This window comes from Coregonus clupeaformis, unplaced genomic scaffold, assembly GCF_020615455.1.
Source record: "Coregonus clupeaformis isolate EN_2021a unplaced genomic scaffold, ASM2061545v1 scaf0289, whole genome shotgun sequence".
Taxonomy (NCBI): domain Eukaryota; kingdom Metazoa; phylum Chordata; class Actinopteri; order Salmoniformes; family Salmonidae; genus Coregonus; species Coregonus clupeaformis.
In genome coordinates, this window is record NW_025533744.1 from 287,501 (window position 1) to 315,000 (window position 27,500).

Consider the following 27,500-nt stretch of genomic DNA (forward strand, 5'->3'; position numbering starts at 1 on the left):
TACTGGGGAGATGACACCAGCCCCCATCTCCTCTTACTGGGGAGATGACACCAGCCCCCCTCTCCTCTTACTGGGGAGATGACACCAGCCCCCTCTCCTCTTACTGGGGAGATGACACCAGCCCCCCTCTCCTCTTACTGGGGAGATGACACCAGCCCCCCTCTCCTCTTACTGGGGAGATGACACCAGCCCCCCTCTCCTCTTACTGGGGAGATGACACCAGCCCCCCTCTCCTCTTACTGGGGAGATGACACCAGCCCCCCTCTCCTCTTACTGGGGAGATGACACCAGCCCCCCTCTCCTCTTCCTGGGGAGATGACACCAGCCCCCTCTCCTCTTACTGGGGAGATGACACCAGCCCCCCTCTCCTCTTACTGGGGAGATGACACCAGCCCCCCTCTCCTCTTCCTGGGGAGATGACACCAGCCCCCCTCTCCTCTTCCTGGGGAGATGACACCAGCCCCCCTCTCCTCTTACTGGGGAGATGACACCAGCCCCCCTCTCCTCTTACTGGGGAGATGACACCAGCCCCCATCTCCTCTTACTGGGGAGATGACACCAGCCCCCTCTCCTCTTACTGGGGAGATGACACCAGCCCCCTCTCCTCTTACTGGGGAGATGAAACCAGCCCCCATCTCCTCTTACTGGGGAGATGATTATGCCCCCCTCTCCTCTTACTGGGGAGATGACACCAGCCCCCATCTCCTCTTACTGGGGAGATGACACCAGCCCCCCTCTCCTCTTACTGGGGAGATGACACCAGCCCCCCTCTCCTCTTACTGGGGAGATGACACCAGCCCCCATCTCCTCTTACTGGGGAGATGACACCAGCCCCCCTCTCCTCTTACTGGGGAGATGACACCAGCCCCCATCTCCTCTTACTGGGGGAGATGACACCAGCCCCCTCTCCTCTTACTGGGGAGATGACACCAGCCCCATCTCCTCTTACTGGGGAGATGACACCAGCCCCCTCTCCTCTTACTGGGGAGATGACACCAGCCCCCATCTCCTCTTACTGGGGAGATGACACCAGCCCCCTCTCCTCTTACTGGGGAGATGACACCAGCCCCCATCTCCTCTTACTGGGGAGATGACACCAGCCCCCTCTCCTCTTACTGGGGAGATGACACCAGCCCCCTCTCTCCTCTTACTGGGGAGATGACACCAGCCCCCCTCTCCTCTTACTGGGGAGATGACACCAGCCCCCTCTCCTCTTACTGGGGAGATGACACCAGCCCCCTCTCCTCTTACTGGGGAGATGACACCAGCCCCCTCTCCTCTTACTGGGGAGATGACACCAGCCCCCCTCTCCTCTTACTGGGGAGATGACACCAGCCCCCCTCTCCTCTTACTGGGGAGATGACACCAGCCCCCATCTCCTCTTACTGGGGAGATGACACCAGCCCCATCTCCTCTTACTGGGGAGATGACACCAGCCCCCTCTCCTCTTACTGGGGAGATGACACCAGCCCCCATCTCCTCTTACTGGGAGATGACACCAGCCCCCTCTCCTCTTACTGGGGAGATGACACCAGCCCCCCTCTCCTCTTACTGGGGAGATGACACCAGCCCCCTCTCCTCTTACTGGGGAGATGACACCAGCCCCCCTCTCCTCTTACTGGGAGATGACACCAGCCCCATCTCCTCTTACTGGGGAGATGACACCAGCCCCATCTCCTCTTACTGGGGAGATGACACCAGCCCCCCTCTCCTCTTACTGGGGAGATGACACCAGCCCCCTCTCCTCTTACTGGGAGATGACACCAGCCCCCCTCTCCTCTTACTGGGGAGATGACACCAGCCCCCCTCTCCTCTTACTGGGGAGATGATTATGCCCCCCTAAGCGCCCACACACACGCTGACTTGACCCACACTGACACACGTACATACACATTGGGACTTGAGCACAGTGCCACTCAGCACTCTCTGCAGTAGTACCCACTGCCCATAATGCAGTGCCTGAATGACTTGAATCAGCAGCCCAATAGGAAGGCTGTAAGACCAGGCTCCATGTCTCAACAGTTAGTTGGACTGTGTTACCTTTCGGTTCCCTTATCATAACAACACTTGAGACTTTATCCAGAGTGGCTGGCTGTTTCACTGACAACAGCAGACCTCAGAGTCAAGGTGGTCCCATCCCATCCTCTACCGGCTCTCTCTGTTATCGGAGGACAGTAAGGGACATTTAGGATAGCTGCTGTATCTGTCTGTCAGATCGTGTACTAGACACTAGAGAGGATACTCTTGGAGTGCAGGTGATGTTATCCTACTAGACAGTAGACTCTCAGAGTGCAGGTGATGTTATCCTACTAGACAGTAGACTGTATACTCTCAGAGTGCAGGTGATGTTATCCTACTAGACAGTAGACTGTATACTCTCAGAGTGCAGGTGATGTTATCCTACTAGACAGTAGACTCTCAGAGTGCAGGTGATGTTATCCTACTAGACAGTAGACTGTATACTCTCAGAGTGCAGGTGATGTTATCCTACTAGACAGTAGACTGTATACTCTCAGAGTGCAGGTGATGTTATCCTACTAGACAGTAGACTGTATACTCTCAGAGTGCAGGTGATGTTATCCTACTAGACACTAGATAGTATACTCTTAGAGTGCAGGTGATGTTATCCTACTAGACCGTAGACTCTGAGTGCAGGTGATGTTATCCTACTAGACAGTAGACTCTCAGAGTGCAGGTGATGTTATCCTACTAGACAGTAGACTGTATACTCTCAGAGTGCAGGTGATGTTATCCTACTAGACAGTAGACTGTATACTCTCAGAGTGCAGGTGATGTTATCCTACTAGACCGTAGACTCTGAGTGCAGGTGATGTTATCCTACTAGACAGTAGACTGTATACTCTCAGAGTGCAGGTGATGTTATCCTACTAGACAGTAGACTCAGAGTGCAGGTGATGTTATCCTACTAGACAGTAGACTCAGAGTGCAGGTGATGTTATCCTACTAGACAGTAGACTCAGAGTGCAGGTGATGTTATCCTACTAGACAGTAGACTGTATACTCTCAGAGTGCAGGTGATGTTATCCTACTAGACAGTAGACTGTATACTCTCAGAGTGCAGGTGATGTTATCCTACTAGACAGTAGACTGTATACTCTCAGAGTGCAGGTGATGTTATCCTACTAGACAGTAGACTGTATACTCTCAGAGTGCAGGTGATGTTATCCTACTAGACAGTATACTGTATACTCTCAGAGTGCAGGTGATGTTATCCTACTAGACAGTAGACAGTAGACTCTCAGAGTGCAGGTGATGTTATCCTACTAGACAGTAGACTGTATACTCTCAGAGTGCAGGTGATGTTATCCTACTAGACACTAGATAGTATACTCTTAGAGTGCAGGTGATGTTATCCTACTAGACACTAGATAGTATACTCCTAGAGTGCAGGTGATGTTATCCTACTAGACACTAGATAGTATACTCTTAGAGTGCAGGTGATGTTATCCTACTAGACAGTAGACTCTCAGAGTGCAGGTGATGTTATCCTACTAGACAGTAGACTGTGTACTCTCAGAGTGCAGGTGATGTTATCCTACTAGACAGTAGACTGTATACTCTCAGAGTGCAGGTGATGTTATCCTACTAGACAGTAGACTGTATACTCTGAGTGCAGGTGATGTTATCCTACTAGACAGTAGACTGTATACTCTCAGAGTGCAGGTGATGTTATCCTACTAGACAGTAGACTGTGTACTCTCAGAGTGCAGGTGATGTTATCCTACTAGACAGTAGACTCTCAGAGTGCAGGTGATGTTATCCTACTAGACAGTAGACTGTATACTCTCAGAGTGCAGGTGATGTTATCCTACTAGACAGTAGACTGTATACTCTCAGAGTGCAGGTGATGTTATCCTACTAGACAGTAGACTCTCAGAGTGCAGGTGATGTTATCCTACTAGACAGTAGACTGTATACTCTCAGAGTGCAGGTGATGTTATCCTACTAGACAGTAGACTGTATACTCTCAGAGTGCAGGTGATGTTATCCTACTAGACAGTAGACTGTATACTCTCAGAGTGCAGGTGATGTTATCCTACTAGACAGTAGACTGTATACTCTCAGAGTGCAGGTGATGTTATCCTACTAGACAGTAGACTGTATACTCTCAGAGTGCAGGTGATGTTATCCTACTAGACACTAGATAGTATACTCTTAGAGTGCAGGTGATGTTATCCTACTAGACCGTAGACTCTGAGTGCAGGTGATGTTATCCTACTAGACAGTAGACTCTCAGAGTGCAGGTGATGTTATCCTACTAGACAGTAGACTGTATACTCTCAGAGTGCAGGTGATGTTATCCTACTAGACAGTAGACTGTATACTCTCAGAGTGCAGGTGATGTTATCCTACTAGACCGTAGACTCTGAGTGCAGGTGATGTTATCCTACTAGACAGTAGACTGTATACTCTCAGAGTGCAGGTGATGTTATCCTACTAGACAGTAGACTGTATACTCTCAGAGTGCAGGTGATGTTATCCTACTAGACAGTAGACTCAGAGTGCAGGTGATGTTATCCTACTAGACAGTAGACTCAGAGTGCAGGTGATGTTATCCTACTAGACAGTAGACTGTATACTCTCAGAGTGCAGGTGATGTTATCCTACTAGACAGTAGACTGTATACTCTCAGAGTGCAGGTGATGTTATCCTACTAGACCGTAGACTCTGAGTGCAGGTGATGTTATCCTACTAGACAGTAGACTGTATACTCTCAGAGTGCAGGTGATGTTATCCTACTAGACAGTAGACTGTATACTCTCAGAGTGCAGGTGATGTTATCCTACTAGACAGTAGACTGTATACTCTCAGAGTGCAGGTGATGTTATCCTACTAGACAGTAGACAGTAGACTCTCAGAGTGCAGGTGATGTTATCCTACTAGACAGTAGACTGTATACTCTCAGAGTGCAGGTGATGTTATCCTACTAGACACTAGATAGTATACTCTTAGAGTGCAGGTGATGTTATCCTACTAGACACTAGATAGTATACTCTTAGAGTGCAGGTGATGTTATCCTACTAGACACTAGATAGTATACTCTTAGAGTGCAGGTGATGTTATCCTACTAGACAGTAGACTCTCAGAGTGCAGGTGATGTTATCCTACTAGACAGTAGACTGTATACTCTCAGAGTGCAGGTGATGTTATCCTACTAGACAGTAGACTGTATACTCTCAGAGTGCAGGTGATGTTATCCTACTAGACAGTAGACTGTATACTCTGAGTGCAGGTGATGTTATCCTACTAGACAGTAGACTGTATACTCTCAGAGTGCAGGTGATGTTATCCTACTAGACAGTAGACTGTATACTCTCAGAGTGCAGGTGATGTTATCCTACTAGACAGTAGACTCTCAGAGTGCAGGTGATGTTATCCTACTAGACAGTAGACTGTATACTCTCAGAGTGCAGGTGATGTTATCCTACTAGACAGTAGACTGTATACTCTCAGAGTGCAGGTGATGTTATCCTACTAGACAGTAGACTGTATACTCTCAGAGTGCAGGTGATGTTATCCTACTAGACAGTAGACTCTCAGAGTGCAGGTGATGTTATCCTACTAGACAGTAGACTGTATACTCTCAGAGTGCAGGTGATGTTATCCTACTAGACAGTAGACTGTATACTCTCAGAGTGCAGGTAATGTTATCCTACTAGACAGTAGACTCTCAGAGTGCAGGTGATGTTATCCTACTAGACAGTAGACTGTATACTCTCAGAGTGCAGGTGATGTTATCCTACTAGACAGTAGACTGTATACTCTCAGAGTGCAGGTGATGTTATCCTACTAGACAGTAGACTCTCAGAGTGCAGGTGATGTTATCCTACTAGACAGTAGACTGTATACTCTCAGAGTGCAGGTGATGTTATCCTACTAGACAGTAGACTGTATACTCTCAGAGTGCAGGTGATGTTATCCTACTAGACAGTAGACTGTATACTCTCAGAGTGCAGGTGATGTTATCCTACTAGACACTAGATAGTATACTCTTAGAGTGCAGGTGATGTTATCCTACTAGACAGTAGACTCAGAGTGCAGGTGATGTTATCCTACTAGACAGTAAACTGTATACTCTCAGAGTGCAGGTGATGTTATCCTACTAGACAGTAGACTCAGAGTGCAGGTGATGTTATTCTGCTAGCTGCTGTATCTGTGTTCCCATGACATTGAGGGACATTCAGCCACTGTTAGGCTGTCTGTGTGAGGCTGAGGCTGGCTGGCTTGATTGTGTGACTTTAAGATGTGCTGCCTAATGAGGCTGTGAAGAAAATGGAGTGTCAGGATGATCACACACACTTATGCATGTGAGTCCGAGAGGAGGAGAGAAGAGGAGGGGTGGTGAAGTTTCATTAGGATTTGGAAATGAGATCAGCTGCTTGGCTGATTATTTCCCACCGATGGCTTCCCTGACTTCCTCCCCCTCTCTCCCTCTGCTCCCTCCTTCCCTGACTTCCTCCCCCTCTCTCCCTCTGCTCCCTCCTTCCCTGAAGACCTCCCCCCTCTCTCCCTCTGCTCCCTCCTTCCCTGACTTCCTCCCCCTCTCTCCCTCTGCTCCCTCCTTCCCTGACTTCCTCCCCCTCTCTCCCTCTGCTCCCTCCTTCCCTGACTTCCTCCCCCTCTCTCCCTCTGCTCCCTCCTTCCCTGACTTCCTCCCCCTCTCTCCCTCTCTGCTCCCTCCTTCCCTGACTTCCTCCCCCTCTCTCCCTCTGCTCCCTCCTTCCCTGACTTCCTCCCCCTCTCTCCCTCTGCTCCCTCCTTCCCTGACTTCTCCCCTCTCTCCCTCTGCTCCCTCCTTCACTGACTTCCTCCCCCTCTCTCCCTCTCTGCTCCCTCCTTCCCTGACTTCCTCCCCCTCTCTCCCTCTCTGCTCCCTCCTTCCCTGACTTCCTCCCCTCTCTCCCTCTCTGCTCCCTCCTTCCCTGACTTCCTCTCTCCCTCTCTGCTCCCTCCTTCCCTGACTTCCTCCCCCTCTCTCCCTCTCTGCTCCCTCCTTCCCTGACTTCCTCCCCCTCTCTCCCTCTGCTCCCTCCTTCCCTGACTTCCTCCCCCTCTCTCCCTCTGCTCCCTCCTTCCCTGACTTCCTCCCCCTCTCTCCCTCTGCTCCCTCCTTCCCTGAAGACCTCCCCCCTCTCTCCCTCCTCCCCCACCCCCCTCCTCTACCCCTGCCTTTAACCTCTCAGGAAATTACCCTAGGGAAATGGGGGTGGCTGTCACCCTGGCAACAGCCAATTAGGTGTGAAGACATTATCATAGGTAATAAAGAGACGTTCTGTTGGTCAGGGAAGAGGAGGCTAGAGGGGAACAGGCCAGATGGAGACACTGATCCATAGATGAGGACTCAAAGAAAGTGTGAGGGTGTGTGTGTGTTTACCTGCGTTAATGTTATAACAAATCCTAATGCTTCAGAGTACCACTGCTTCTCATGCTTCATGTTTAGCTTCTATTAAGGACCAAACTGACATGGAACTTTGTCAGTGTGTGAGAAGGCAAAGGCAACATGAATAACCTATTTGATTGTAGCATGTTTAAACCTTTAGACAGCTCTCTGGAATAGGACATGAACTATTGATCACCGACCTTGTTATCAAGCAGCTGAGAGAGAGAGAGAGAGAGAGAGAGAGAGAGAGAGAGAGAGAGAGAGAATCCTGCTGCTGTTACTGGTATACACATCACATACACGTAACCTTGCTGTTAAGTGATGTAAAATACTAGATGCCCTTTGAGTCTCCGCAGCTTTCAAACTGGAAGGCCTTGAGGGTAAGGATGATATTCACCGGCAGCATGTATTTTAGCTAGACTTGCGAAACCCTCATATTAAACACCAATGGGATTCACTAAATTGATGAATTATATTGAGGATAATGTTCTGCCACTGCAGAGATAGCGAGGTCTCTCTCCATAGGCCTATTTCCGATCTGGCTACTAGCCAGCAGAGTAACTTGGTTGGAGCAGAAGTGAATTGCCTCCTAAATGTTTTCAAGAAGTGGACAAAAGCGGAATGGCCTTGTATTGAAGACGCTGCAGTGCTTCTCTAACTGGAGAGAGGATTAGTTTAGGACTAAGCAAAGGGAGACGGGCGAAGGTTGGTTGATCTGCTGCCATCACATCCCTATATAGACGAGCCACCCCCTGCCTCTGTGTTAGGGAAGGATAGCATGGCTGTTATGTGTCTCTCTCTCAGTCAGCCTGTCGGCTCGTCTGGTTTGAAGGCCTTGGTTGGCACTAAGCACAGCTGTTTATTCTCTGTGTTGTTTCTGTTGCGGTTGCAGGATTTATACATCTAGGAGCCTAATAGCTTTATAACTCTCCAGTTTGATAAATACCAGGTCTTGTTTTCTGGGGTGTCCTGGGACCTCATGGTTCCATCACACTGTTCCATCTCTCTTTTATTTTTTGTCATTTAGCAGACGCTCTTATCCAGAGCGACTTACTTGAGCAATTAGGGTTAAGTGCCTTGCTCAAGGGCACATCGACAGATTTTTCACCTAGTCGGCTCGGGAATTAGAACCAGCGACCTTTCGGTTACTGGCACAACGCTGTTAACCACTAAGCTACCTGCCTTCCCCACTGTTCCATCTCTCTCCTCCTCTCCCCCCACTGTTCCACCTCTCTCCTCCTCTCCCCCACTGTTCCACCTCTCTCCTCCTCTCCCCCCACTGTTCCACCTCTCTCCTCCTCTCCCCCCACTGTTCCATCTCTCTCCTCCTCTCCCCCCACTGTTCCATCTCTCTCCTCCTCTCCCCCCACTGTTCCACCTCTCTCCTCCTCTCCTCTTCTCATCACCCCTCTGTTGTGTTTGCAGCTGTTCTGGGAGAAGCGATTGAAGGGCCTGAGGGTGTCAGCCATCACAGAAGAGGTCCTCAGGACCATGGAGCTTCCCAAAGGTTTAACAAGTAAGAGCACAAGCCTGCAAGGCTCTCTGTTTAGTTCAATTCACCTGATGTTAATAATAGGCTATCAATCATGTTATAGTTGTACATAAACCATATTATCATACAATTATAATGGTTAGAATTGTATTTATCCATTTACATTATTTATCCATTATTAGTTCAATATATACACACATCTACTATGAATCAAATACACTGGACTGTGAGATAGAATACGTATAGGTTCAAGTTTGTTTGTTCATCATACATGGAGAACACAGTCCAATAACATGATATACATGGAGTACACAGTCCAATAACATGATATACATGGAGAACACAGTCCAATGACATGATATACATGGAGAACACAGTCCAATGACATGATATACATGGAGAACACAGTCCAATGACATGATATACATGGAGAACACAGTCCAATGACATGATATACATGGAGAACACAGTCCAATGACATGATATACATGGAGAACACAGTCCAATAACATGATATACATGGAGAACACAGTCCAATGACATGATATACATGGAGAACACAGTCCAATGACATGATATACATGGAGAACACAGTCCAATGACATGATATACATGGAGAACACAGTCCAATGACATGATATACATGGAGAACACAGTCCAATAACATGATATACATGGAGAACACAGTCCAATGACATGATATACATGGAGAACACAGTCCAATGACATGATATACATGGAGAACACAGTCCAATAACATGATATACATGGAGAACACAGTCCAATGACATGATATACATGGAGAACACAGTCCAATGACATGATATACATGGAGAACACAGTCCAATAACATGATATACGTGGAGAACACAGTCCAATAACATGATATACATGGAGAACACAGTCCAATGACATGATATACATGGAGAACACAGTCCAATAACATGATATACATGGAGAACACAGTCCCAAAAAATGCTTACTTGCAGTTTCCCCTCTCGGCAGTCCAATGAAATGCTTACTTGCAGGTTGACCTCTCGGCAGTCCAATGAAATGCTTACTTGCAGGTTGACCTCTCGGCCGTCCAATGAAATGCTTACTTGCAGGTTCACCTCTGACAGGTTCACCTCTCGACAGATTAATCTCTCGACAGGTTGACCTTTAGACAGTTTGACCTCTCGACAGGTTGACCTCTAGACAAGTTGACCTCTTAACAGGTTGACCTCTAGACAGGTTGACCTCTAGACAGGTTGACCTCTAGACAGGTTGACCTCTAGACAGGTTGACCTCTAGACAGGTTGACCTTTAGACAGGTTGACCTCTCAACAGGTTGACCTTTAGACAGGTTGACCTCTCAACAGGTTGACCTCTAGACAGGTTGACCTTTAGACAGGTTGACCTCTAGACAATGCAGCAGCTATAGAAGAAAGAGTAATATGGAAATGTAATTAAAACTCAAAGAGATAAAAGTAGTAAGTCATGTAAGTAAACAATGAGGTATGTGAGTGTCTGTCGAGGTCGGTGGCTCTGACTAGTGTTATATTCCTGACCGTGTTCCTGCCGTCGTGTTGTCCCGTACCAGGTGTGGGTCCAGACACGTCAGACGAGACTCTCCTCGCGGCCATTGCCAGCGCCCTCCACATGAGCTCCTCCCCCATCACGGGACAGACGACCTCGGCTGCAGAGAAGAACCCGGCTGTCTGGCTGAACACGTCACAGCCCCTCTGTAAGGCCTTCATCGTCACCGACCAGGACATCCAGTAAGAACCTGGTGGGGTGTGGTGGGGTGTTCGGGGTAGGGTGGGGTAGGGTAGGGTAGGGTAGGGTGGGGTGTTCGGGGTTGTCAGTGAACTGTGGAACGTTTTTTTTTTTAATGCCTCTTACCATGTGTGCATACATAACAACCATGCACTGTGCACGTCTCTCCTCTGAGCTGTGGTATTGAGCTGCTGTGGTATTGAGCTGCTGTGGTATTGAGCTGCTGTGGTATAGAGCTGCTGTGGTATTGAGCTGCTGTGGTATTGAGCTGCTGTGAGCTGTGGTATTGAGCTGCTGTGGTATTGAGCTGCTGTGGTATTGAGCTGCTGTGAGCTGTGGTATTGAGCTGCTGTGGTATTGAGCTGCTGTGGCATTGAGCTGCTGTGGTATTGAGCTGCTGTGGTATTGAGCTGCTGTGGTATTGAGCTGCTGTGGTATTGAGCTGCTGTGGTATTGAGCTGCTGTGGTATTGAGCTGCTGTGAGCTGTGGTATTGAGCTGCTGTGGTATTGAGCTGCTGTGGTATTGAGCTGCTGTGGTATTGAGCTGCTGTGGTATTGAGCTGCTGTGAGCTGTGGTATTGAGCTGCTGTGGTATTGAGCTGCTGTGAGCTGTGGTATTGACCTGATGCGAGCTGTGGTATTGACCTGATGTGAGCTGTGGTATTGATCTGCTGTGGTATTGATCTGCTGTGGTATTGATCTGCTGGGAGCTGTTCTATTGCTGTGTCACATGTAGCTACTATCCAATAAGATGGCCCTGTTCTGGATGGCAGCAGTTTTGCAAGCTCCGATCCAACTTTGCTATTTTGTGATTATTTTGTTGTTTATCTTTACTTTATTTTCACTAAATGTATCCGCTGTCATTTCTTACAACCGACAAGAACTTTCGGCTTTAACTTCGACTCATCTGCCCTGGGCTCTTCCTGTAATTCCGACCCAATATTCGGGGTAACCAAAAGAGGAAACGGCGGCATTACAGAGGCAAGAGACGGGGTATCCTGGCGAGACTAAGGCGAAGGAAAAAACCCTCTTCCCTCCATTCTACTGGCCAATGATAATAAGATGGTTGACTTCCGACCGCAGATTTGCTACCAACGGGACTCTCGAAACTGCAATATTCTCTGCTTTTCTGAAACATTGTTCACGGACAAGATACCCCCCATGGCTATCCAACTCGCGCACGACTCCAGGAGGTTGAAAATGTTTGGCATGGGCCCTCAAATTCTCAAAGAGTTCTACAGCTGTACCATTTGAGAGCATCTTTACTGGCTCCATCACTGCTTGGTATGGCAATTCCTCCTCCACCAAACTTTACAGTTGGCGCTATGCATTCGTGGCAAGTAGTGTTCTCCTGGCAAACCCAGATTCGTCCGTCGGACTGCCAGAGAATGCGTTTCCACTGCTCCAGAGTCCAATGGTGGCGAGCTTTACACCACTCCAGCCGACTCTTGGCATTGCGCATGGTGATTTTAGGCTTGTGTGCAGCTGCTTGGCCATGGAAACCCATTTCATGAAGCTCCCGACGAACAGTTCTTGTGCTGACGTTGCTTCCAGAGGCAGTTTGGAACTCGGTAGTGAGTGTTGCAACCGAGGACAGACGATTTTTACACGCTACGCGCTTCAGCACTCGGTGGTCCCGTTCTGTGAGCTTGTGTGGCCTACCACTTTGCGGCTGAGCCGTTGTTGATCCTAGACGTTTCCACTTCACAATAACAGCACTTACAGTTGACCGGGGGCAGCTCTAGCAGGGCAGACATTTGATGAACTGACTTGTTGGAAAGGTGGCATCCTATGACCGTGCCACGTTGAAATTCACTGAGCTCTTCAGTAAGGCCATTCTACTGCCAATGTTTGTCTATGGAGATTGCATGGCTGTGTGCTTGATTTTGTACACCTGTCAGCAACGGGTGTGGCTGAAATAGCCGATTCCACTAATTTGAAGACGTGTCCACATACTTTTGTGTATATATATATATATAGTGTATCTACCTCTATCACTCCAGTATCCCTGCACATTGTTAATATGGAACTGACCCTGTATATAGTCACCTGACCCTGTATATAGTCACCTGACCCTGTATATAGTCACCTGACCCTGTATATAGTCACCTGACCCTGTATATAGTCACCTGACCCTGTATATAGTCACCTGACCCTGTATATAGTCACCTGACCCTGTATATAGTCACCTGACCCTGTATATAGTATACTTACTTACTTTATTGTGTTCTTATTTTAATTTCTTGTGTTTTTGTTCTACCTTTGTTATTAATTACTGCATTGTTGGATTTTGAGCTTGCAAGAATGGCATTTCACTATACTTGTGTACGTGACATTAAAACATGAAACTTGTTTGAGCTGCAGTAGATTCTCCTCACTTCAGGCACCTCCCACCATGGACCACACAGGAGCGCACATACACACAGGCAGGCAGGCAGGCAGACAGACAGACAGGCAGACAGGCAGACAGACAGGCAGGCAGACAGACAGACAGGCAGACAGACAGACAGACAGGCAGACAGACAGACAGACAGGCAGACAGACAGACAGACAGACAGGCAGGCAGACAGACAGACAGGCAGACAGGCAGGCAGGCAGGCAGGCAGGCAGGCAGGCAGACACAGCTCCCACCTCTCCCTCCCTCCCAACTCTAATCCTGCCAGAGCAGGAGGCCTATTGTTTGTATGGAAGCTAGCATCAGCGAGAGAGAGACAGAGAGACAGAGAGACAGCCACACAAATGAAATTACCATTTTGGCATCTGCAGAGAGCTGCACACAGCTCGAACTGAACACGTGTGGATGGGAGATACGCTGCTTTACTGATGTCATTGGCAAGGTCTGTGTTTCAGCCAATACAGTAACATTTAACATGCATGTTCTAGGGGGAACATATCTATATCTTTTTTTAAACATGCACATTTTCTCATCCGCTCCTGACTGAATGTGGTGCCATAGAAATAGAATGAATAGAATGGGCATCCCCATTCAAGTCGATGATGGCATAATACCTCTTTAAAGAATACCTGGAATAGTATAACAGTAATCCTTCTACCCCCCCTCCCCCAACCCCCCATAAAAAAATTATTTTAAAACAGGGTGTTGTCCCACTGGATATCATAGGTTGAATGCACCAATTTGTAAGTCGCTCTGGATAAGAGCGTCTGCTAAATGACTTAAATGTAAATGTAAAATAATGGGTGGACTGATGGCCATTGCGAGTGTACCCATAGGAGCAAAGCAGTAAGTCAAAGCAGGAAGTAAAAAGAGGAAGTGTACCCATCAGTATGTGCTGTGATTTGTAAATTCAACTCAAATGACGTTATAAAAAAATACATTCCGTTGCATGAGCCACATCAGTTAACATCATTTGAATTAACATTCTACATCACCATGGAAATGATTGCATCCCAATACCAGGTAGCCATACCAGTTATATTGCCAGGGTTACAGGTTCCAAGCCTGTTCTATCTGAGTCCACCACACTCAGCTGTTGGTTCCACACACACAAAATATATATATTTTCTTTACGGTTATGACTTAGGACCGTCTTCATCCATAACCGTCGGTTACATGGTTATACGGTAATTGTACCAGCCCTCAACAGGAGTGTTATGTGTAATTGTACCAGCCCTCAACAGGAGTGTTATGTGTAATTGTACCAGCCCTCAACAGGAGTGTTATGTGTAATTGTACCAGCCCTCAACAGGAGTGTTATGTGTAATTGTACCAGCCCTCAACAGGAGTGTTATGTGTAATTGTACCAGCCCTCAACAGGAGTGTTATGTGTAATTGTACCAGCCCTCAACAGGAGTGTTATGTGTAATTGTACCAGCCCTCAACAGGAGTGTTATGTGTAATTGTACCAGCCCTCAACAGGAGTGTTATGTGTAATTGTACCAGCCCTCAACAGGAGTGTTATGTGTAATTGTGTCAGCCCCTTTTATTTTTTATTTTTGTATTTGTTGTATTGTTATGTGTAATACTGTTTCTCCTTCATTGATCCTGTCCTCTACAGAGGGCACGTTGATGTGCCTGTTAGGAGCTTTGGTTCTGTATAACGTATTGTTGTTATCGTTAGTATTTATTTTTTATTGGACCTTTATTTTCACAGGGAGTCCCATTGAGACCAAGGCCTCTTTCGCAAGGGAGCGCTGCATATACACAATGTATACAATTTACACATACAGCATCATGAAAAGATTTACAAGCCATTTCAAGAAAAACAATCAATTCCTCAGCAAAGAGGTCCTTAATCAACCAGAGGCACCAGAACATCCAGTTGAACTGCCCCAGAGGCACCAGAACATCCAGTTGAACTGCCCCAGAGGCACCAGAACATCCAGTTGAACTGCCCCAGAGGCACCAGAACATCCAGTTGAACTGCCCCAGAGGCACCAGAACATCCAGTTGAACTGCCCCAGAGGCATCAGAACATCCAGTTGAACTGCCCCAGAGGCACCAGAACATCCAGTTGAACTGCCCCAGAGGCACCAGAACATCCAGTTGAACTGCCCCAGAGGCACCAGAACATCCAGTTGAACTGCCCCAGAGGCACCAGAACATCCAGTTGAACTGCCCCAGAGGCATCAGAACATCCAGTTGAACTGCCCCAGAGGCACCAGAACATCCAGTTGAACTGCCCCAGAGGCATCAGAACATCCAGTTGAACTGCCCCAGAGGCACCAGAACATCCTGTTGAACTGCCCCAGAGGCACCAGAACATCCAGTTGAACTGCCCCAGAGGCACCAGAACATCCAGTTGAACTGCCCCAGAGGCACCAGAACATCCAGTTGAACTGCCCCAGAGGCACCAGAACATCCAGTTAATTCCATACATGGGGTGCATAGAAACTGAAAGCACATTTTCCTACCTCAGTGGAGATCGAAGGGATCAGCCATCTCTGAGGCAGGTCTGGTATCTCGTACGTCTGTAGGTTAACAATGAAGTAAGATACGGTGGAAGACCAGGTCTGGTATCTCGTACATCTGTAGGTTAACAATGAAGTAAGATACGGTGGAAGACCAGGTCTGGTATCTCGTACGTAATGTTCCAACATCTAGTGGAAAGCCTTCCCAGAAGAGTGGAGGCTGTTATAGCAGCAAAGGGGGGAACCAACTCCATATTAATGCCCATGATTTTGGAAAGAGATGTTCGACAAGCAGGTGTCCACAACTCGCCGTGTTTGGAGGAGGAGGAATGCTGCCTATGACCCCAAGAACACCATCCCCACCGTCAAACATGGAGGTGGAAACATTATGCTTTGGGGGTGTTTTTCTGCTAAGGGGACAGGACAACTTCACCGCATCAAAGCGACGATGGACGGGGCCATGTACCGTCAAATCTTGGGTGAGAACCTCCTTCCCTCAGCCAGGGCATTGAAAATGGGTCGTGGATGGGTATTCCAGCATGACAATGACCCAAAAGACACGGCCAAGGCAACAAAGGAGTGGCTCAAGAAGAAGCACATTAAGGTCCTGCAGTGGCCTAGCCAGTCTCCAGACCTTAATCCCATAGAAAATCTGTGGAGGGATCTGAAGGTTCGAGTTGCCAAACGTCAGCCTCGAAATCTTAATGACTTGGAGAAGATCTGTAAAGAGGAGTGGGACAAAATCCCTCCTGAGATGTGTGCAAACCTGGTGGCCAACTACAAGAAACGTCTGACCTCTGTGATTGCCAACAAGGGTTTTGCCACCAAGTACTAAGTCATGTTTTGCAGAGGGGTCAAATACTTATTTCCCTCATTAAAATGCAAATCAATTTATAACATTTTTGAAATGCGTTTTTCTGGATTTTTTTGTTGTTATTCTGACTCTCACTGTTCACATAAACCTACCATTAAAAGTATAGACTGATCATGTCTTTGTCAGTGGGCAAACGTACAAAATCAGCAGGGGATCAAATACTTGTTTTCCGTCACTGTAACACCATCAGAGAAAATACCCCTTGTCTCCTGCCTGATCCAGGCCAATTGCAGACAATCTTTGAATTAGTAAAGAGTGGTCAACAGTATCAAAAGCCTTCCGATAGGTCAGTGAAGAGAGCGCCAGTCTTTCTTTTTTTTATCCATAGCCTTTACCACGTCATTTAACACCAGGGATGCAGTGGAGATGGTCCTATGACCCGGCCTGAAACCACATTGATGAACACATTTCGTAGCTAGGAAAGATTCTAAGCTGATGGTCGATTTAAAGATTCTAGAACTTAGACCCATTGATGGAGAACAATGTGTCTTGTGAAGTCCTGCAGGACTCATAATAGTGAAGGTGAGTAGAGGGCTCTCAATGAGGAGAGTGTCTTTAAAGAAACTCTTCATCACAAACAACATATAGATTGCTTCCAAAATTGTACCCTGTTCCCTTTGTAGTGTGGGACTACTTTTGACCAGAGATGGTGACCTTTTACCTTGCAATTTGTTCTCAGTGCAGATCTACTTTGAGTCCCAGCGGTGAAAATAGAGTAGAAATGACTGTCTGATTGATGCCTTCCCTGGGTATTGAAAAACATTCTCTGCTGTACGCTCGGTGACATGGTGGAGAGAGAGCGGGAGAAAGTGAGAGGATTAAGACTGTCAGACTCCATTTCCTCTGGCATCATCTGTAGGGATCTGTCTCCTGTCACCAGTCAGTGTCAGTCAGCCAGTCAGTCAGCCAGTCAGTCAGCCAGTCAGCCAGTCAGTCAGCCAGTCAGTCAGTCAGTCAGTCAGTCAGCCAGTCAGTCAGTCAGTCAGCCAGTCAGCCAGTCAGTCAGTCAGTCAGCCAGTCAGCCAGTCAGTCAGCCAGTCAGTCAGTCAGTCAGTCAGTCAGCCAGTCAGTCAGTCAGTCAGCCAGTCAGCCAGTCAGTCAGTCAGTCAGCCAGTCAGCCAGTCAGTCAGTCAGTCAGCCAGTCAGCCAGTCAGTCAGCCAGTCAGTCAGTCAGCCAGTCAGCCAGTCAGTCAGTCAGTCAGTCAGTCAGCCAGTCAGTCAGCCAGTCAGTCAGTCAGTCAGCCAGTCAGTCAGTCAGCCAGCCAGCCAGTCAGTCAGCCAGTCAGTCAGCCAGTCAGTCAGCCAGTCAGCCAGTCAGTCAGCCAGTCAGTCAGTCAGTCAGCCAGTCAGCCAGCCAGTCAGCCAGTCAGCCAGTCAGTCAGCCAGTCAGCCAGTCAGTCAGCCAGTCAGTCAGCCAGTCAGCCAGTCAGCCAGTCAGTCAGCCAGCCAGTCAGCCAGTCAGTCAGTCAGTCAGCCAGTCAGTCAGCCAGTCAGTCAGCCAGTCAGCCAGTCAGTCAGCCAGTCAGTCAGCCAGTCAGCCAGTCAGTCAGCCAGTCAGTCAGTCAGTCAGCCAGTCAGTCAGCCAGTCAGTCAGTCAGTCAGCCAGTCAGTCAGCCAGTCAGCCAGCCAGTCAGCCAGTCAGTCAGCCAGTCAGTCAGCCAGTCAGTCAGTCAGTCAGCCAGTCAGTCAGCCAGTCAGCCAGTCAGCCAGTCAGTCAGTCAGTCAGCCAGTCAGTCAGCCAGTCAGTCAGCCAGTCAGTCAGTCAGTCAGCCAGTCAGTCAGCCAGTCAGCCAGCCAGTCAGCCAGTCAGTCAGCCAGTCAGTCAGTCATATCTGCTGGAACTATAAGGCATGAAACGCCTTGTAGCTTTATAACACCTCTCCTTGCTTGCATCCCAAATGGCACTCTATCCCCTACATAGTGCACTACTTTTGACAAGAACCCTCCTCTCCCATCATGTAACTGAGAGCTCTTATGAGTGCAGTGTTAATCCTGTAGATGGCAGTGTATACAAAGGCATGATGCACACTGAGCTGAGCTCAGATAACCAGCTCTCTCTGGATTATTATGGGAGGAGAGGAGAGGAGAGGAGAGGAGAGGAGAGGAGGAGAGGAGAGGAGAGGAGAGGAGAGGAGAGGAGAGGATGAGGAGAGGAGGAGAAGAAGAGGAGAAGAAGAGGAGGAGAGGAGAGGGAGAGGAGAGGAGAGGAGAGGAGAGGAGAGGAGAGGAGAGGAGAGGAGAGGAGAGGAGAGAAGGAGTGGAGAGGGAAGAGAGAGGGAGGAGTGGAATGGACCAGTTTTTCTCCTCCCTCATGCCTCTCACCCCATAAAATGAAAAAAGACAGATCATCCCATAGCACAGACTATGATATCACCAGATACATTCCATCCTTCTCTGTGACCCATCCATGACGCCTCCTCTCACAAGAAGAAATAGGATTTGATTCCCCCATGCATTCTAATCCAGTAAAAGTAACATAATCCTATTATTAGATTTTACATGTTTAAAAAAAAAAAAAAACGTCATTTAGCAGATGCTCTTAACCAGAGCGACATACAGTAGTGACTGCAAACATTTTCATATTTTGTTTGTGCTGGTCCCCCATGGATATTGTTTGATATTGTTTGACATTGTTTCTAATTTCATTATCTGATAATACCAACAAAAGTAGGAGTGTCATGCGGTGAGGTGTATGTGTGGTGGAAGTCAGGCGCAGGACACCGAGGCTCAGTCCAACAGAGTTTACTCAAAATTTCCAAAAGGAAACGGAAAACAAACGACCTCAAACAACAAGAGGCGAGCATTTACGCAAAATGCGTAAAACACAAAAAATGCAAACAAGAAGCAAAACACGCAGCACAACGACAGGCGAACAACAACACACAATCCTACCAAGCAAAAAAGACGGAACTTATAGGACAGGTGATGAATACACAATAGGACACAGGTGTGACAGACAGACAAAAGCAATCACACACAGAAACATAGATCGGTGGCAGCTAGTACTCCGGGGACGGCGACCGCGACGCCTGCTCGTACCAGGAGGGGGAGCAGCCTCGGCAGAATCCGTGACAGTACCCCCCTTGACGCGCGGCTCCAGCCGTGCGCCGACCCCGGCCTCGGGACGGCCAGGAGGACGCGGACCCGGGCGCGTGGGATGCCCACGGTGGAAATCAGTCAGGAGGGATGGATCGAGGATGTCCCTCCTGGGCACCCAGCACCGTTCCTCCGGACCGTACCCCTCCCACTCCACGAGATACTGGAGACCACTCATCCGGCGCTCGAGTCCAAGATGGTCCGGACTCTGTACGCCGGGGGCCCTCGATGTCCAAAGGGGGCGGAGGGGTCTCTCCTATCTCATTATCCTGGAGTGGACCAGCTACCACCGGCCTGAGAAGAGACACATGGAACGAGGGGTTAATATTTTTGTACTCTATAGGCAGTTGTAACCTGTAACACACCTCGTTCAACCTTCTCAGGACTTTAAAGGGCCCCACAAACCGCCGACCCAGCTTCCGGCAGGGCAGGCGGAGGGGCAGGTTTCGAGTCGAGAGCCAGACTCGATCCCCGGTGCGTACACCGGCCCCTCACTGCGGTGGCGATCGGCGCTCGCCTTTTGTTGACGGATGGCACGCTGCAGATGGACATGGGCAGCGTCCCACGTCTCCTCCGAGCGCCGAATCCACTCGGGTCCACCGCAGGGGGCCTCGGTCTGGCTCTCGTGCCACGGTGCCAGGACCGGCTGATACCCTAAAATACACTGGAAAGGTGTTAATCCGGTGGAGGAGTGGCGGAGAGAGTTCTGGGCCATCTCTGCCCAGGGGATATACCTCGACCACTCCTCCGGCCGGTCCCGGCAATAGGACCTCAAAAACCTACCCACATCCTGGTTCACACGTTCAACCTGCCCATTGCTCTCTGGGTGGTACCCCGAGGTAAGGCTAACCGAGACCCCCAGGCGTTCCATGAAAGCCCCCAGACTCTGGAGGTGAACTGGGGACCTCGGTCGGACACAATATCCTCGGGGACCCCATAGTGCCGGAACACGTGGGTAAAGAGGGCCTCGGCGGTCTGTAGGGCAGTAGGGAGACCCGGCAGTGGGAGGAGACGACAGGCCTTAGAAAACCGATCCACAACGACCAAAATGGTGGTATTACCCTGGGAAGGGGGTAGATCGGTCACAAAATCTACCGAGAGGTGGGACCATGGTCGTTGTGGAACGGGCAGAGGATGTAACTTACCTCTGGGCAAATGTCTAGGTGCCTTACACTGGGCACATACCGAGCAGGAGGAGACATAAACCCTCACATCCCTGGCTAACGTTGGCCACCAGTATTTTACGCTAAGGCAGTGCACCGTCCGACCAATACCAGGATGTCCAGAGGAGGGTGATGTATGAGCCCAAGAAATAAGCCGATCACCGAACCTCGAGCGGAACGTACGTCCGCCCCACAGGACACTCGGGGGAGTAGGGTCGGCACGCAGCGCCCGCTCGATTTCGTATCGACCTCCCATACTACCGGAGCCACCAGACAAGACTCCGGCAGTATGGAAATAGGCTCAATGGACCTCTCCTCTGTGTCATACTGCCGGGACAGGGCGTCTGCCTTACCGTTCTGGGACCCAGGGATGTATGTGATCTTAAAAACAAACCGGGTCAGGAACATGTTCCACCTAGCCTGACGAGGGTTCAATCTCCTAGCTGCCCGGATGTACTCCAGGTTACGGTGATCAGTCAGAATGAGGAAAGGGTGTTGAGCCCCCTCAAGCCAATGCCTCCACACCTTTAGGGCCTGGACTACAGCTAACAGCTCCCTGTCCCCAACGTCATAATTGCGCTCCGCCGAGCTGAGCTTCTTAGAGTAGAATGCACAGGGGCGGAGCTTAGGTGGCGTGCCGGACCGTTGTGACAGGACTGCCCCAATACCGGTCTCGGACGCGTCCACCTCTACTTGGAAAGGCAAAGAGGGATCCGGATGCGCCAGCACCGGGGCCGAGGCGAACAGGTTCTTCAGCTTGACAAATGCCCTGTCCGCCTCAGCTGACCACTGCAAGCGCACCGGACCCCCCTTTAGCAGGGACGTAATGGGAACTGCAACCTGTCCAAAGCCCCGGATAAACCTCCGGTAGTAATTAGCAAAACCCAAGAACCGCTGCACCTCTTTTACGGTGGTTGGAGTTTGCCAATTACGCACAGCCGATACCCGATCTACCTCTATCTCCACGCCCAGACGCGGACAACCGATAACCCAAAAAGGAGACGGACTCCTGGAAGAACAGGCATTTCTCTGCCTTGACATACAAGTCATGCTCCAACAGTCGTCTCAATACTCGGCGCACCTGGGCTACATGCTCGGCTCGTGTAGAAGAGTACACCAGGATGTCGTCGATGTAAACTACTACACCCTGCCCATGCATGTCCCGGAAAATCTCGTCAACAAAGGATTGGAAGACTGAAGGAGCATTCATTAACCCGTATGGCATGACGAGATACTCGTAATGACCCGAGGTGGTACTAAATGCTGTCTTCCATTCATCCCCCCTTAATGCGCACCAGATTGTACGCGCTCCTGAGATCTAACTTTGTGAAGAATCGCGCTCCGCGTAATGATTCCGTCATCGTCGCAATCAGTGGCAGTGGGTAGCTGTATTTAACTGTAATCTGATTGAGACTACGATAATCAATACACGGGCGCAATCCCCGTCCTTCTTCTTCACAAAGAAGAAACTCGAGGAGACTGGGGAAGTAGAGGGCCGTATGTATCCCTGTGCCAAGGACTCGGCTATGTATGTCTCCATAGCCGCTGTCTCCTCTTGAGACAGGGGATACACATGACTCCTGGGAAGAGCTGCTCCAGTCTGGATATTTATCGCACAGTCCCCCCTGTCTATGAGGAGGTAGCCTTGCTGCCCTCGATTTACTAAAGACCAGTGCTAAATCCTCATACTCGGGGGAATGCGCAGTGCGGGCACTTGGTTCGGACTCTCTACCGAGGTCGCCCCTATGGAAACACCTAGACATCTCCCTACACACTGGGCAGACCACTCCATAAGAGCCCTCTGTTGCCACGCTATGGTAGGATCGTGGGTACTTAACCAGGGAAGCCCCAACACCACTGGGTACGCAGGAGAGTCAATCAGATAGAACTGAATGATCTCCTCATGACCCCCTGCGTAGTCATAGTCAGCGGTGCTGTGACATCCCTGATCAGACCCGACCCCAACGGCCGGCTGTCTAATGCATGGACAGGGAATGGAACTTCTACCGGCCGAAGGGGGAATTCCTAACCTAGCACAAAATTTACGATCAATAAAGTTCCCAGCTGCGCCTGAATCTACTAGCGCCTTATGCTGGGAATGAGGTGCCACCTGTGGAAAACGCACAGGAATACTCATGTGACCAACAGAGAGCTCTGGGTAAGTGGGGCGCCTACTCACCTGAAATGACTCCCCAGTGCGTGACCTGTTGTCCCCTCTCTCAGAAGACCCTCCCCAGCACCTGGCCGTGGTGTGTCCTCCACGGCCACAGTTGGTGCAGGGGTTGGCCCTCCTCGGGTTCTCCCTCCTCCTCTCTCTAGCGCCAGCACCCCGAGCTCCATAGGAATAGGCTCGGAGGTGCTGGAGGATGGAATGGACCGACCCCCCACTCGGGACGTCCGCGGGTAGCCAGCAGGGTGTCTAGACTGATGGAGATGTCCACCAGCTGGTCGAACGACAGGTTGGTGTCCCTGCAGGCCATCTCACGACGAACGTCCTCTCGTAGGCTACACCGATAGTGGTCAATGAGGGCCCTCTCATTCCATCCCGCGTCCGCTGCTAGTGTCCGGAACTCCAGTGCGAACTCCTGTGCGCTCCTCTTCCCCTGTCGGAGGTGGAATAGACGCTCTCCCGCCGCTTCCCTCAGGTGGATGATCGAAGACAGTCCTGAAGCGGCGGGAAAACTCCGCGTAGGTGATGGTGGCGGCGTCTATTCCCCTCCATTCGGCGTTGGCCCACTCCAACGCCTTCCCGGAGAGACAGGAGATGAGGGCGGAGACGCTCTCGTATCCCGAGGGCGCCGGGTGTATAGTGGCAAGGTAAAGTTCTACCTGTAGGAGAAAGCCCTGACACCCGGCTGCAGAACCGTCATATGCCCTCGGGAGCGAGAGCCGAATGCCACTGGGTTCCGGTGCTGAGAGAGGAGGACTGGCCGTTGGTGCTGGGATGGTGTGAGAAGGCGTGGGCACCTCCCCGATTCATCAACCGGCGCAGACGGTTGGACACCTCGTCCATGGCGACCCCCGAAGTTGCCGGATCATGGCGTCCTGGTAATTAATCCGGTCCTCCAGGGAATTGGGTATCGCCGCTGTTCCTGCTGACTCCATGGAGATGGTGTGTTGTTCTGTCATGCGGTGAGGTGTATGTGTGGTGGAAGTCAGGCGCAGGACACCGAGGCTCAGTCCAACAGAGTTTACTCAAAATTTCCAAAAGGAAACGGAAAACAAACGACCTCAAACAACAAGAGGCGAGCATTTACGCAAAATGCGTAAAACACAAAAAATGCAAACAAGAAGCAAAACACGCAGCACAACGACAGGCGAACAACAACACACAATCCTACCAAGCAAAAAGACGGAACTTATAGGACAGGTGATGAATACACAATAGGACACAGGTGTGACAGACAGACAAAAGCAATCACACACAGAAACATAGATCGGTGGCAGCTAGTACTCCGGGGACGGCGACCGCCGACGCCTGCTCGTACCAGGAGGGGGAGCAGCCTCGGCAGAATCCGTGACAAGGAGGAGCGTTGTAATTGGTTGGTTAGGCCTATCTGAGAGCGGATTGAGGGCATACAGGCACACAGCAGTCATATATTCAAGATAGATTGAATCGACTTACAGGGTTTTCTCCATATAATAATATAATCTGTGTGTAAGGATGTGAAGCTAGAAAAGAGTGAACAGCAGTGGAGTGATCTAGACCTTCAGGAATTTGGCAAAGAAGAAACATTAAGACTCAAAGCCTCTCTTCTCTCTAGTGTGTCTTGAATTCTAAATAGATCACAGACAGTGTCACCAGCAAAGCACCATCACACCTCCTCCTCCATGCTTCAGGGTGGGAACCACACATGCGGAGATCATCCGTTCACCTACTATTCGTCTCACAAAGACACGGCGGTTGGAACCCAAAAATCTCACATTTGGACTCATCAGACCAAAGGACAGATTTCCACCGGTCGAATGTCCATTGCTCGTGTTTCTTGGCCCAAGCAAGTCTCTTCTTATTATTGGTGTCCTTTAGTAGTGGTTTCCTTGCAGCTATTCGACCATGAAGGACTGATTCACACAGTCTCCTCTGAACAATTGATGTTGAGATGTGTATGTTACTTGAACTCTGTGAAGCATTTATTTTGGCTGCAATTTACATTTACATACATTTACATTTAAGTCATTTAGCAGACGCTCTTATCCAGAGCGACTTACAAATTGGTGCATTCACCCTATAGCCAGTGGTTTAACCACTTTACAAAATTATTATTATTATTATTATTTTTATTTTTTGGGGGGGCGGGGGGGTAGAAGGATTACTTCATCCTATCCCAGGTATTCCTTAAAGAGGTGGGGTTTCAAATGTCTCCGGAAGGCTGGTAACTCTAATGAACTTATCCTCTGCAGCAGAGGTAACTCTGGGTCTTCCTTTCCTGTGGCGGTCCTCATGAGAGCCAGTTTTATCATAGCGCTTGATGGTTTTTGCAAGTGCACTTGAAGAAACTTTAAAAGTTCTTGAAATGTTCCGTTTTGACTGACCTTCATGTCTTAAAGTAATGATGGACTGTCGTTTCTCTTTGCTTATTTGAGCTGTTCTTGCAATAATATGGACTTGGTCTTTTACCAAATCAGGCTATCTTCTGAATACCCCCCTACCTTGTCACAACTCTGCTCCTCGCTCCGCTCACGTACTCTGATGCACGCTCACAGGTCAAATCAAATCAAATCAAATTGCCACATGCGCCGAATACAACAGGCGTATTGTGTAACAACGTGAAATGCTTACTTACAGCCCTTAACCAACAATGCATTTATTTTTTAATAAAGAAGTAGAATAAAACAACAACAAAAAAGTGTTGAGAAAAAAAGAGCAGAAGTCAAATAAAATAACAGTAGGGAGGCTATATACAGGGGGGTACCGGTGCAGAGTCAATGTGCGGGGGAACCGGCTAGTTGAGGTAGTTGAGGTAATATGTACATGTGGGTAGAGTTAAAGTGACTATGCATAAATAATTAACAGAGTAGCAGCAGCGTAAAAGGATGGGGTGGGGGTGGGGGGGGAAGTGCAAATAGTCTGGGTAGCCATGATTAGCTGTTCAGGAGTCTTATGGCTTGAGGGTAGAAGTTGTTGAGAAGCCTTTTGGACCTAGACTTGGCGCTCCGGCACCGCTTGCCTTGCGGTGAGGGTCACGTTGAGGGAGAGGTTGTTATCCTGGCACCACACGGTCTACATCCACACAAACACTTACACTCACACTGCTGCTAATTTTACTCTTATTATTATCTATCCTGATGCCTAGTCACTTTACCCTGCCTTCATGGACATATCTACCTCAAATACCTTATTATTATCTATCCTGATGCCTAGTCACTTTACCCTGCCTTCATGTACATATCTACCTCAAATACCTTATTATTATCTATCCTGATGCCTAGTCACTTTACCCTGCCTTCATGGACATATCTACCTCAAATACCTTATTATTATCTATCCTGATGCCTAGTCACTTTACCCTGCCTTCATGTACATATCTACCTCAAATACCTTATTATTATCTATCCTGATGCCTAGTCACTTTACCCTGCCTTCATGTACATATCTACCTCAAATACCTTATTATTATCTATCCTGATGCCTAGTCACTTTACCCTGCCTTCATGGACATATCTACCTCAAATACCTTATTATTATCTATCCTGATGCCTAGTCACTTTACCCTGCCTTCATGTACATATCTACCTCAAATACCTTATTATTATCTATCCTGATGCCTAGTCACTTTACCCTGCCTTCATGTACATATCTACCTCAAATACCTTATTATTATCTATCCTGATGCCTAGTCACTTTACCCTGCCTTCATGTACATATCTACCTCAAATACCTTATTATTATCTATCCTGACGCCTAGTCACTTTACCCTGCCTTCATGTACATATCTACCTCAAATACCTTATTATTATCTATCCTGATGCCTAGTCACTTTACCCTGCTTTCATGGACATATCTACCTCAAATACCTTATTATTATCTATCCTGATGCCTAGTCACTTTACCCTGCTTTCATGTACATATCTACCTCAAATACCTTATTATTATCTATCCTGATGCCTAGTCACTTTACCCTGCCTTCATGTACATATCTACCTCAAATACCTTATTATTATCTATCCTGATGCCTAGTCACTTTACCCTGCCTTCATGTACATATCTACCTCAAATACCTTATTATTATCTATCCTGATGCCTAGTCACTTTACCCTGCCTTCATGTACATATCTACCTCAAATACCTTATTATTATCTATCCTGATGCCTAGTCACTTTACCCTGCCTTCATGTACATATCTACCTCAAATACCTATTATTATCTATCCTGATGCCTAGTCACTTTACCCTGCTTTCATGTACATATCTACCTCAAATACCTTATTATTATCTATCCTGATGCCTAGTCACTTTACCCTGCCTTCATGTACATATCTACCTCAAATACCTTATTATTATCTATCCTGATGCCTAGTCACTTTACCCTGCCTTCATGTACATATCTACCTCAAATACCTTATTATTATCTATCCTGATACCTAGTCACTTTACCCTGCCTTCATGTACATATCTACCTCAAATACCTTATTATTATCTATCCTGATGCCTAGTCACTTTACCCTGCCTTCATGTACATATCTACCTCAAATACCTTATTATTATCTATCCTGATGCCTAGTCACTTTACCCTGCCTTCATGTACATATCTACCTCAAATACCTTATTATTATATATCCTGATGCCTAGTCACTTTACCCTGCCTTCATGTACATATCTACCTCAAATACCTTATTATTATCTAT

General features: G+C 48.5%; 1 protein-coding gene across 1 annotated transcript in view; it reads left to right on the forward strand.

Moving 5' to 3' along the window:
- The window catches only part of LOC121559089 (methyl-CpG-binding domain protein 2-like), a 111,303-nt gene that overhangs the window by 53,960 nt on the left and 29,843 nt on the right, over positions 1–27,500 (forward strand). The window contains exons 4-5 of the mRNA XM_041872384.2: positions 8,828–8,918; positions 10,477–10,654. Of these exons, the coding sequence (XP_041728318.1) occupies positions 8,828–8,918; positions 10,477–10,654 (269 nt within the window). The remainder of the gene's footprint in view (positions 1–8,827; positions 8,919–10,476; positions 10,655–27,500) is intronic.